Source organism: Grampus griseus, assembly GCF_964374135.1.
Source record: "Grampus griseus genome assembly, chromosome: 6".
NCBI classification, from domain to species: Eukaryota; Metazoa; Chordata; class Mammalia; order Artiodactyla; family Delphinidae; genus Grampus; species Grampus griseus.
The window spans coordinates 20,331,848-20,343,906 of record NC_139000.1 but is presented as its reverse complement, the minus strand read 5'-3'; the positions used below and the strand labels follow the sequence as shown (position 1 = coordinate 20,343,906).

Genomic DNA, 12,059 nt, shown 5'->3' with positions numbered 1-12,059 from the left:
TGGGGGCCAGAGGGCTTCCCTGGTGGCGCAGTGGTTGAGAGTCCGCCTGCCAATGCAGGGGACGCGGGTTCGTGCCCCAGTCCGGGAAGATCCCACATGCTGCGGAGCGGCTGGGCCCATGAGCCATGGCCGCTGAGCCTGTGCGTCCGGAGCCTGTGCTCCGCAAGGGAGAGGCCACAACAGTGAGAGGCCCGTGTACCACAAAAAAAAACAAAAACAAAAACAAAGATGGGGGCCAGAGCCCTCCCCACTCTTCAGTTTGCTCAATAATTTACTTGAAACACCGGGTGGATCAAATCAACTTTTTCAGTTGACATGACTTCTGAGGCCCTTGCAGTTCTGAAACCACAGCTCATGCCCCATCTCCTCACTGCCTGACAGTTGGGAATTAATGTTGGGTCGCCTGGCCTCAGCACCAAGCCCAAGGAAGACAGACCCACAAGAGGTTCGGCCAAGTCTGAGAAGAGCTTCCCTGCCTTTGCCTGGGCACAGTCTCTGCTCAAACCTGGGTCAAAGCCAATTTCTTCTACTTGGCACCCAAAGGCCCCCAGGCCATGCTCCCCCAACCACCAGTCCAACTCCCCACAGCAGTCTTCAGTCCACAGTTTGTGGGCCCACTGCCAAGAATGCCCCTCTTATCCCTCTGCCCATCTACGGGCCACCCCCAGCTCAGGGTCCACTCCAGAGTCCTCCCTGCCTGTTGGCACCAGAACATACACTGTGTATGCCTGTTTGTGTGCTTTTTACTTGTGGTACCCCCTGTGCCTGGCACTGGGCAAGGCACAGGTGTCCAGTAAATACGATGCAGAGAGGTGTGTGAAGGGGGAAAGGCAGGAAGAGACATAGAATTTTAAAAGCCTAACCTACTTCAATCTCCAGTGATTCCCCCCATATTTCCTGCACTCCTGCCACCTCGTGTTCCAGTCCCTGTTCCCTGTGCTTTCCCACCCCCAAGCTATTCCTATGACTGGGGTGCCCTTCAGGACCGCCATCCTTAGGACACCTTCTCTGTTCTCCCTGGATCCCCGCTGCATTACGCCTCGTGTGACACGGATCCCATTCTACTTGTAACCTCGCAGTCAAGCCAGTGGGCTTCGGAGTGAGACACGCCTAAACGAGACCTCCAGTACCCGCAGGTACTAAGCTCTGATCTCAGGCTTCTCAGGGGAGAGTCGCAGAGGCTTCAGGGCCTGAATGAAGGGCCCCAGGACCTCTGCTTCAACCCTAGCAGTTTCTCATTTTTCCTGATTTGCATGTTGGGGTTCCACATAAGCTCTCCCATGACGAAAGGCCCTGCTGCTAAAAAGAAAGTTTGAAAGTGTTGGTTTTGAAGCTAGTTGGGCCCTCATGAATCTTGTTGGAGGTGAGGGGGGACTCATGGTAGAAAATGGACACAGGTGTGAGGAATGAAGCATCTCAGAGACCAGGAGCTGGTTAGTGGCGCAGGGTTGAATGCCCCGCATTCACTGCTTTATAGTCGGAATGCATTATGGAGGCTGCGGGGGGTGGGGGGGTGAAGGCCAGATCTCAGGGAAGGAAGGAGCTCCCTGTCTCCAGTGTCTGTTGGGCCTGACCGCTTCCCTCGCCAGACTCAAAGCCCTGGGGGTGAGCCCTCCAGGCGGTCAAGGGCAGGCAGGAGATGGGACAGTGAGGGGAGAATGTGTTCTTGGGGTACAGAATCCTTGACCGCAGGGTCCAAAGGCTCAGGGCCAGCCACCAGGAAGCTGTGCATACCCACGGCCCGTGCTCCTTTGTAATCACATTGGTAACTGTCCCCAATGTGGGCTGCCACTGCCGGTTCCACCTGAGCAAGGCGCAAGGCCTCATGGAAAATGCGGGGATCGGGCTTGGGCCAGCCGGCAGCCTCGGAGGTCAGCACAAACTCAAAGTGTTCCTGCAGACCAAGACCCGCCAGGATGTCCTCCAGTCGTCGGTCAAAGTTGGAGACCACTGCCAGCCTCAGACCTCGTTTTCGGCACCCCCTCAGGGTGGCCTCAGCCCCCTCCAACACCTGCCAGGTGCGGGAACTGCTGAAGTCCTCGTACAACTGGTCAGCGATGGGGGCCACAGCCTGGGCATCCCGAATGCCTGCCTGGTGGAAGGTCTGCAGGATCACATCCAGCCACCACTGGCGGGAGGTGAGGCCACGGCTCAGGCCATAGCTGGGGAAGCTGTGGCTCTGAGCCCTATATGCCCGCCCGAAGGCCTGTCCCAGGGCCGCGGCCTCCACCTCCAGCCCGTGGGCCCGGGCCTTGGCGGCATATTCCTCCCCCACGGGGTGGCGGAGCCTGAGCAGCGTGTCCTTCACATCCCACGTCAGCAGTTGTAACTGGAGCCGACGCGCCATGGGTCTGCAGGAGGGGGGCCAGGCCACCCCACTTCCACCTCTGCTCAGGTCCGGGGGCCTCTAGGGGAGGTGGAGCTGGACGGCACCGCGCCCAAGAACCTGATGGTCTTCTCTTTCCAGGCTTCGTGGGTCAGATCTGCTGGCACTTAGGTAACGTCTTCACAGCAGAAGATCCTGGAGTGTGAGGGCAAGTGAGGTGGAAGTTCAGGCCTCGGAGTCTGAGACAGACTGGGTTCAAATTCTGACACTGCCAACTCACTGTGTGACCCTAAGAGTGTCACTCTCTGAAGCCCAGTCTCTTCATGTGTAAGAAGAGCACAGTGACTCAACCTCATAAGACTGCTGGACTAAATGAGATTATCTGTTCACTCCACCTACTATGTGCTAGATGTTGGGAAAGGGACAGATTTCTAGGCCTCATGGCATGCACAGGCATTAAAGAACAGAGGATACAGCTATCGGACAAAGAACTACATGAATACTTAAGCATAATGAAGACAGCATGTACCATGAGGAAGGATATCAATCCAGAAACCCGATTTAGTCTTTGTTGTCGGGGAACTTCCTAAGCAAGTGACGTGTCAGTGGAGATCTGAGAAAGCCTATTCAGGAAATGGAGATGATTAAATATTCCTGGCACTGGAAACAGCAAGTGCAAAGGCCCTGAGGCAGGGCAAGGAGTCTGGTGCTTTGGGTAGATAGGGGCCAGCTCAGGCAGGGCCTCAGCTAAGGAAACAGTTATTATGACTGCTATTACTATTGTTCGGAATGTGAAAGACAGCAGAGGCTTTGCAGACCATCTGACCCACCCCTTGACTGTTCAGCCGGGAAAGACTGAGCCAGAGAGGGGCAGATATTTGCCTAAGGTCACAGCCAGCCAGCGGCACAGCCAGGACTAGAACCCAAACCTCCACATTCTCTGGCCAGTACTCCCTTCCACTGCTTAGACGTACTTGGATTTTAAAAAAAAAAAAAAAATCTGATTTTAGTGAACCTGTACAGCCCAGGACAAAAGGCAGGACAGAGCAGCCTGTTCCTACCTGTCTTAAAGCCTCTCTCAGCCCCAGATGATGACACCTGCCTGGGTGGAGAGCCAGTGAAGGATTACTGACCCAGTGCACAGAAAACAAATTCCTCAGCCTAAAGTCTAGAGGCTGGACGCAGCTTCTTGCCCCAGACGGAACTGATTCCAGACATGCAACCTGTTCAGCTAAAACTTGAGGGGCCAGAGTTCAGAGTGCTGCCAAGTTGTTGCTGAGGGACGGACTTGGCTGCTGAATCTGGGGACAAGCCCTAGAGGAAGTTTGTCAAGGAAATGAATTTAAGTCAGTCTGGAACTTAGGGAGACCCGTCCAAAGACCCTCTCACTTTGCAGATAGGTAGACGGAGGCCCAGAGAAGGGCGGGAACTCGTCCAGAGTCACGCAGGGAGCCACTGGCATAGCTAAGACTAGAACAAAGGGCCCACAGCGTTTTCCATTTCTGGAAGCCGAAGTTGGGGCCTCTGGCTGCAGGCCTGAATTGCTCACTCTCCCTCCCCACCTCCAGGGTTCGGTGAGGCCAAAGTCCAGGTAGCCTTCTGCTAGAGCGACATCTCTACCCCTGCGGTATGGAGCGGAACCTCCCGCGCCAGTCCCCGGGGCACACGACCCACCTGCCTTGCGGGGGAAGCCGGTCAAGAAAGAAGCCGCAGCCGCACGCCCGCTCGGGAAAAGGGGCAGCAGCTCAGCGGCGACCCTCTTCTTTCGTGTCCCAGCACTCCGCCTGCCTCCTCCGCCTCGCCTCGCCCCGCCCCCTACGCCTCGCCTCGCCCCGCCCCCTACGCCTCGCCTCGCCCCGCCCCCTACGCCTCGCCCCGTCCCCTACGCCACGCCTCGCCCCGTCCCCTACGCCACGCCTCGCCCCGTCCCCTACGCCACGCCTCGCCCCGCCCCCTCCACTTCTTTCTGTCCTCTCCGCTCGCTCCCGCTGCAACTTCACCTTCCTCAACCCGGAACTCCAGTCCCCCCTCACCGTGCTCCTTTGCCCTCCCCGTCCCTTCCGTGACCCTCTCTGCCCCTTCTGAAGACCCACTCCTCCTCCCAAGGATCCGGACACCGCCCCCCACTCCCCGGAGGTAACCAGCCTGATTTGGGAGGGGGGAATTTGGGTCCCGGTCTGGCTTGCTGAGTGCTGGGTAAACTTGGGCAAGGCGCTGCCCCTCTCTGGTCTGAGTCCCCCGTCGGTACTAGGAGGGAATTGCTTTCAGGTGGAAGCCTGTCTTAACCTAAGACAATTTGCTGAGGGTAGAGTCCTCTGCAGTAACCTGCTGATTTTTTTTTTCTTTTGATGAAAAAAAAGTCGTTCATCTCAAAAACGTTTGAAAATACAAAGTGTACAAAGTGAAAAGCAAAAGCCCAACCTCATTCATTCACTAACTGCTTATTGAACATCTACTCTGTGCCTGACCCTGTTCTTCACGGAGGATATAACGAGAAATAAGACGGGGTTCCTGCCTTCATGCAACATGGCATGGCAGACAAAAATCAAGATTTCAGAAGTGGTAAGAGCTATGGAGGTAGAAAACAGTGGTTTCATGAGCAGTGACGAGGGACCTCTTTGGATGAACCAGTTAGGGGAGGAGCAAAAGATCTAAATGGCAGCCAGGTGAAGCTTAAGGACAAGTACAGCTGAGCAAGGGCAATGGCCTCCCCATTTCCCAACCACCTCCCAGGGATTGCTGCAGTTTTGGTTGTTATGCTATCAGACATTTTTCTAGGGCACACATATATGCATGCACTCTTCTTTCTTCCTTCCCTCCACGCCCCCCCCTTTTTTTTTAAAAATAAAAACAACACATCCTTCTATATGCCAAGGCTGGTCTGTTCATTTCATTCAGAACTGCCTTACCCTCACTGGGCTCAGGCCTGTGAGGAAACACAAAGGTCAGAGTCTCAGACCTTGCCTGGCAAGGGAGAGCCTGACTCCAGTCCTTTCTTTCTCTGAGTAACTTTTTCAGCTGAGAAAAGGGAGCCTTACATGTCACAGGAAAGCCAATGAGAGGTCCTGCTATTTTGAAACAAGCTTCTTTTTGATTCGTCAGTTCAAAAATGGGTCCACTTCCTGGGTATAGTTTCCTTCCTAAGGCAGATGACAAATTCCTAGGGGGTTTCATCCTGTGATCTACCCTGTGTGGACTCTGGCCTGGTGATTGCTCCTGGAGGGACCTGGCATGTCACAATACTGGCTGCTGGCTTAGGTTATTTCTCTTTGAGAAACCAAGCTTCTTACATGAGGGTTTTTTCCTTGAGCTTCTCATCCAAAAGCACTAAGTAAACCCAGGCTGGGCCCACCACACACACATCTCTCTCTCTTTAAAATTTCATTTAGGGAATTCCCCGGTGGTCCAGTGGTTAGGACTCCATGCTTGCCAAGGGTGCGGCTTCAATCCCTGGTCAGGGAAGATCCTGCAAGCTGCGTGGCGTGGCCAAAAAAAAAAAGAAAAAAAATCAAATTTCATTTACTTATTTTTTAACTTTTATTAAAATATACATAGAGAAAAGTGCAAAGAAGTGTATATGTCCTTGAATTTTTATGAAGTGAACGTACCTATGCAGTCAGCACCAAGACCAAGAAAAAGAACATCTCCAGAACCCTGGTGTCCCTGTCCTCTCCAAGTCACTTACTCCCATGAAGGGGAACCACTACGCTGTCTTCTAAATTCATGGTTATACTTGTCTTTGAACTGTATCTAAATGGAATAATACAGCATGCACTCTTTTGTCTTGCTTCCTTTGCTCAAAATGTTAGTTGTAAGATTCATCCATGTTGCTTTGAGTAGTTACAGGTCATTCATTCTCCTTCCTGTGATATTCCATTATATGAATACCCCACATTTTATTGTTGATGGGCATTTGGGTTATCTCCAGTTTTTGGTTATTACAAATATTAGAAAATGTTGCTATGGACATTCTTGCACACATCTTTTGGTCACATGTGTACACATTTCTGTTGGGTAAATCCCTAGATGTGGAATCACTAGGCTATACATATGTGTATGTCCAGTTTCAGTAGATGGAGAAAGTTTTCTGACGTGGTTGTACCAGTCGTGTGAGATTCCACTTGCTCCACAGTCTCAAAAATTGGCATTGTTGGGCTTCCCTGGTGGGGCCGTGGTTAAGAATCCGCCTGCCAATGTAGGGGACACGGATTCGAGCCCTGGTCCAGGAAGATCCCACGTGCCGTGGAGCAACTAAGCCTGTGCACCACAACTACTGAGCCTGCGCTCTAGAGCCCGCGAGCCACAACTACTGAGCCCGTGTGCCACAACTACTGAAGCCCACGCACCCAGAGCCCGTGCTCCACAACAAGAGAAGCCACCGCAATGAGAAGCCCGTGCACCACAATGAAGAGTAGCCCCCGCTCACCACAACTTCCACGCACTGCAAGGAAGGCCCAATGCAGCCAAAAATAGATAAATTAAATTTTTTTTTTTTTTTTTTTTTTTTTTGTGGTACGCGGGCCTCTCACTGTTGTGGCCTCTCCTGTTGCGGAGCACAGGCTCCGGACGCGCAGGCTCAGCGGCCATGGCTCACGGGCCCAGCCACTCCGCGGCATGTGGATTCTTCCCGGACCGGGGCACGAACCTGTGTCCCCTGCATCGGCAGGCGGACTCTCAACCACTGCGCCATCAGGGAAGCCCAAATAAATTAATTTTTAAAAAATTGGCATTGTCTGTTTTTTTTTAAATTTTAGGCATTCTGATAGATGTATGGTGGTATCTCATTATGGTTTTAATTTTAATTTCTCCGTTGACTAGTGAAGATAAAACCTTTTCATGTGTATTGGCCAAGTTTTCACTTAATTTACATGAATAACACATGAATATATCCTTGTTAGATAAAATACATGAATATAAAAATGCACTTCAAGCTAAGGTAATACATAAAAGGAGAAAGTCCCTCTAAAAGCAATCCCTCACCTCTACCCCTTGCAATCCCTCCCTGACTTTTGAGCACTGGACTTGGAGTTAGGAGACCTATATCCAGCCTTGGTCTGCCACTGACTTGTGTGAATTTGGACAAGTCCCCTTTCTGAGTCTGTCTCTCATCTATAGAATTAGAGTGGTTACTTAGTAACCTAAGTGGTTACTTAGGTTACTAAGGATCTCTTTACTTTGATAGTCTGAGCACTGTTTCCGTGATTACAAGAAACTCCATGTGTTGGGAATGGCCATTTGCCTGCATATCCATTCTCTCCATCTTCCTTAGTAATTGAACCCCTGAGTTTTAGCTGAGTACAGGGCTGCCCCACCAGGCTCTGTTTTCCAGCCTCCCTTACACAACTAGGTGTGACCCTGTGACTAAGTTCAGACAAGGGCAGAATGGTGTGTACAACTTTCAGGTTGGGCCCTTGTAAAGAAGCGTCATGCCCTCCATTTGCCCTTCTCCTCTTTCACCTGACTGAAAAGAGGACCTGATGGTGGGAACTGGACCCACCATCTATGATCACGAGATAGAAGCGGAGATGTGTTGAGGATGACAGAACGAGGCAGGAGCCGTGACCCACCACCCCATATAGCTGACATAGCCTGGACTACTTAGGGAGAAACGTATTTCCATCTTAAGTTACCGTTATTTTGGCTTTTGTTATAATTACACTTGAATCCTGAGTAAGACAGGGTGACGGGGGAATGACTTTAAATTGGGTGTCAGGGCAGGTTTCTTTGAGGACGTGACACTTAAACCAAGATTTTAACAATGAAAAGGAAACGGCCATACAGATTTTGGGGAAAGCATTCCTGGCAAAGGGGACGACCACAGGTGCAAAAGCTCTGAGGTCCCACCGGCCTTCCGTGTAAGGAGGGAGACCTTGTCAATCATGGTGCCACATCTCCCATTCCATTGTTTATAGGGCCTGAACGGAGAGGCTGGTTATGTGACCTGAGCAGAACCAATCAGAGACCTCCAGAGATTTGCTATGTGAATAATGGGATAGAAAGGATCTTTCTCTGGGATTAAGGACCATCTAAGGATCATGTTGCTGTTAAGTGGCAAAAGCCCATTTTAGAATAAAGCCAAGCTGAGGCAAACACATCTGAGAGCTAGGAAGGGACAGAGGTCTCCATGAGAGCCTTTGACCCTAGATCCAGCTACACTTGACCTTATTACAGCCCAATTATAGAAACCAATTACTTCCTTTTTTGTTACTGAATTAAGTTTCTGTCACTGGCAACCAAGAGTACCCAGAACAATGCAGAATATAGGGTGTTATAAGTCACAGGCCCTGATATGTGGAATTGGCCGGCAGAGTCCACATGGGGCATATAATAGGTCAGGACGCCCCCTTCCCTAGTTGGGAAATTGGTAGTAAAATGTTTGGTTAAAATGCCTGTTGTTTTGGGGGACCCTCAACCATAGGCCCACTGAGGTAGTTTTAGGGACTTTTTTTTTTTTAAATAAATTTATTTATTTATTTTTGGCTGCTCTGGGTCTTCGTTGCTGCGCACGGGCTTTCTCTAGTTGCGGCAAGAGGGGGCTACTCTTCGTTGCGGTGCGCGGGCTACTCATTGCGGTGGCTTCTCTTGTTGCGGAGCATGGGCTCTAGGGCACGTGGGCTTCAGTGGTTGTGGCACGCGGGCTCAGTAGTTGTGGCTCAAGGGCTCTAGAGCACAGGCTCAGTAGTTGAGGCGCACAGGCTTAGTTGCTCCGCGGCATGTGGGATCTTCCTGGACCAGGGCTCGAACCCGTGTCCCCTGCATTGGCAGGTGGATTCTTAACCACTGCGCCGCCGGGGAAGCCCAGTTTTAGGGATCTTAGAGAAACAAAAAGTGAGGACGATGGAATGTGTCGGCTATTTGTGGTGGCCTTCAGGATGTCCCAGAGACAAGCTACCGTCCATCTGAGAGGGAAATCTGAGAGGGAAATGAAAAAATCAAATCTTGTTGAGAGAGGCCCTTAATGCTCACCAGATGCCTGGAAATCTGAGAATAAAATGCCTTGTTGATTGTTAAAAACTGAGTTCTCTGCCCAAAGATAAAATTACGACTAGCAAGAAGAAGGCACACAGCAGGAGATGGGGACTGTGGAGGAGCCAGGCCCCGCAGGACCACCCAGATCCCTCCAGCTGCCTGCCTGGTCATTACTGCCTTTGTAGACAAAGCATAGAGGGGTGGGGGTGGAGCAGACAGTAGGCTGGTACCTCAGGTGCCGAGTCCTGACTCCAGAGGGTGCCACTCACATAGACCATGATGCCTGAAGGCAACCCCACTACTGGAACTACTAATAGCATAATGTTAGGGCCATAATTTTGTTAGTTTATTAGGAGGTGGTATGGCACAGTGGGTAAGGGTAGAGGCCTTGGAGTTGGGCTATGTGAGTTCAAATCCCAGCTCTGCTGTTTTTGGTGACTGGGGTTCTAGACCCAGTTCTGCCACAAACTTGTTGAGTGGCCTTGGGAGAGTCACATAAACTCTGTCGATAGAGCTTCCTCATTGCAAACCCAAGCTCAATTTAGGATTCCCCTTCCAAGCGTTCCCACCTCAGTAAATGGCCTATCAGCAACCCAGGAGCTCAAGCCAGGTTCGTCCTTGACATCTAAACTACCTTCTAAATCCATTCCCTTCTCCATCCCCACTGTCACCACTCAGTCTAGGCCACATTTCTTATTTGCACTTTGCCACAGTGCTGTCAAAATGCTTTTATAAAATGCAAATCAGGAGCCACTCATTCCCCTGACGAAAGCCTTCAGATGGCTTCCCTTTCTCCGGGAATAATAAGGCTCTCCATCGTCCTTCAGCATGGCTTCTGAACCCCCGCACAGTCTGGCCCTGGTGTCTCTCTGCTCAGTTCAGGCCTCTCTTCCCCACCCTTCCCTGTGTTCCAGCCACGCCAGCCTTCCAGCTCATTTTAGCCCCAGGGTTCCCTCTGCCAGGAATGCCCTTCCCTAAACATGTCTCAGCTTGGTAGCTCATTCTCCAGGTCTAGGTTTAAATATCAGACCCTAGGGGAAGTATTTTCTGATCTTCAAACCAGGTCAGGCCAGGTGTGGCCTTCACAGCACCTGTCACATCATTGGTAACAGGTCCGCCTCTTGGTTCTCCTCAGGGAGACTCATCATCACTCCACTCAAAGTTTACCCCTGGGGGCTCTCGACACAGTTATGTGCTCCCTGAGGGCTGTTGGTACCTAAAAGGCAGTGTCTATCTCCCATCTCCATGTGCCTAGAACAGAGCCAGGCCCCCATATGTGCTTGGCAATGATGAATGTAGGATGGCCTTGAAGGATGTTCCCTTCCACACTAACCAGAAATGAGCTCAGGGGCCAGGGGCCAGGAAGCCAAGAAACTAGGGTGGCGGAAGGGTCTGGTGTGGCCCAAGCCCTGAGGCCCATCAATGGCTGATCTCCCATGAATGTTTCCGGCCTCTAGGTGACTCTTCAAGTCCCCAAGGATGAGGACAGAATGAGATCAGATCTTCAGTTAAGTGGGCCACAGCTCTGGGGAAAACTAGCAGGAGTTAGAGGGGAGCTGCTTCTGACTCATATAATTCCAAATTTTGTAACATCCAAACTAACCTTGCTTTGACTCTAGAGATGGGATTCTGTCACTTTGCAGACAGGCAGGTGGACTTACAAACTGGCACCTCCTTAGCTGGGCCTGAATCCTTCACTGGGGGGAAACATTACGCCGCGTCACCCTCAGAATGAATGGAAACCAGCTGCCCAAGCCAGAAACCCATGAAGGCATCTGTTGCCTCCCATTCCCTCCCTCAATCCCCCCAATGTGAAAGCATCAGCAAAATCTTCTTATTCTATCTCCAGAGTGTATTCTGAATATATTCTGCTTCCTTCTCTCTCCACTGCCACCACCCTGGTCCAGGCCACTGTCTTTGCTCCAGGGGGTCACCAACAGTCTCCCGACCAGGCTTTTTCTGGCTCACCCCTCCATTTTTTTTTTTTTTGCTGTAAGTGGGCCTCTTACTGTTGTGGCCTCTCCCGTTGCAGAGCACAGGCTCCAGATGCGCAGGCTCAGCGGCCATGGCTCACAGGCCCAGCCGCTCTGCGGCATGTGGGATCTTCCCGGACCAGGGCACGAACCCGTGTCCACTGCATCGGTAGGCGGACTCTCAACCACTGCGCCACGAGGGAGGCCCCTCACCCCTCCATTTTTTTCACAGGAGCAGAATGGGGGAAATTGGAACACCTATAAGTCCTGGTTAAGATCCTTCAGATGGCTTTCTATCAGATGCAAAATAGAACCCAAGTTTCCTACAAGGTGCAGGATCTACCTTTCCAACCTCCAGTTCTGCAGCCCACCTTCCTCTTCCTCATCTGGCTCCCAGAGGCCCTGCCAAGCCCCTCCCACTGCAGGAGCCCGTGCACTCCGTCATTCTCGCAGCTTCTGGTGTCTGCTTCCCTCTGTCCTCTGTAAGGGTCTTTCCTTGTCTCTCAACCTCATGGAGGGCTTCTCAAGTGAGGCCCATCATCTGTTATTCTCTGTCTCAGACCCTTTCTTTCCCTAGAAGCACTATTACAATGTATAACTGCCTCGTCTGTTTTCTTGTTGTTTTCTGTCACCCCTGTTCTCCTTGTATAGATTCCACTCAGAGACAAGCTGAGGTCTGTCCTGCTATACCCCCAGGACCCAGCACTGTGTGTGGGCACAAAGCAGACCTTCTCAAAAAACACCTCTTCAATAAAAATCCTTTTTGGTGGTGGCATCTCCAACCGTCAGGA

At 51.5% G+C, this 12,059-nt stretch overlaps 2 protein-coding genes across 2 annotated transcripts in view; both read right to left on the bottom strand.

Moving 5' to 3' along the window:
• The window catches only part of RNF183 (ring finger protein 183), a gene marked incomplete at its 3' end in the record, with an annotated part of 360,397 nt that overhangs the window by 65,308 nt on the left and 283,030 nt on the right, over positions 1-12,059 (bottom strand). The gene's annotated exons all lie outside the window — the stretch shown is intronic.
• On the bottom strand, positions 1,466-4,137 carry HDHD3 (haloacid dehalogenase like hydrolase domain containing 3). Its single transcript, XM_082657205.1, has 2 exons — positions 4,001-4,137; positions 1,466-2,521 (listed from the first exon to the last, which is right to left on the bottom strand). The coding sequence occupies exon 2, from the start codon at positions 2,345-2,347 to the stop codon at positions 1,592-1,594; it is 756 nt and encodes a 251-aa protein (XP_082513331.1). The 5' UTR covers positions 2,348-2,521; positions 4,001-4,137; the 3' UTR covers positions 1,466-1,591.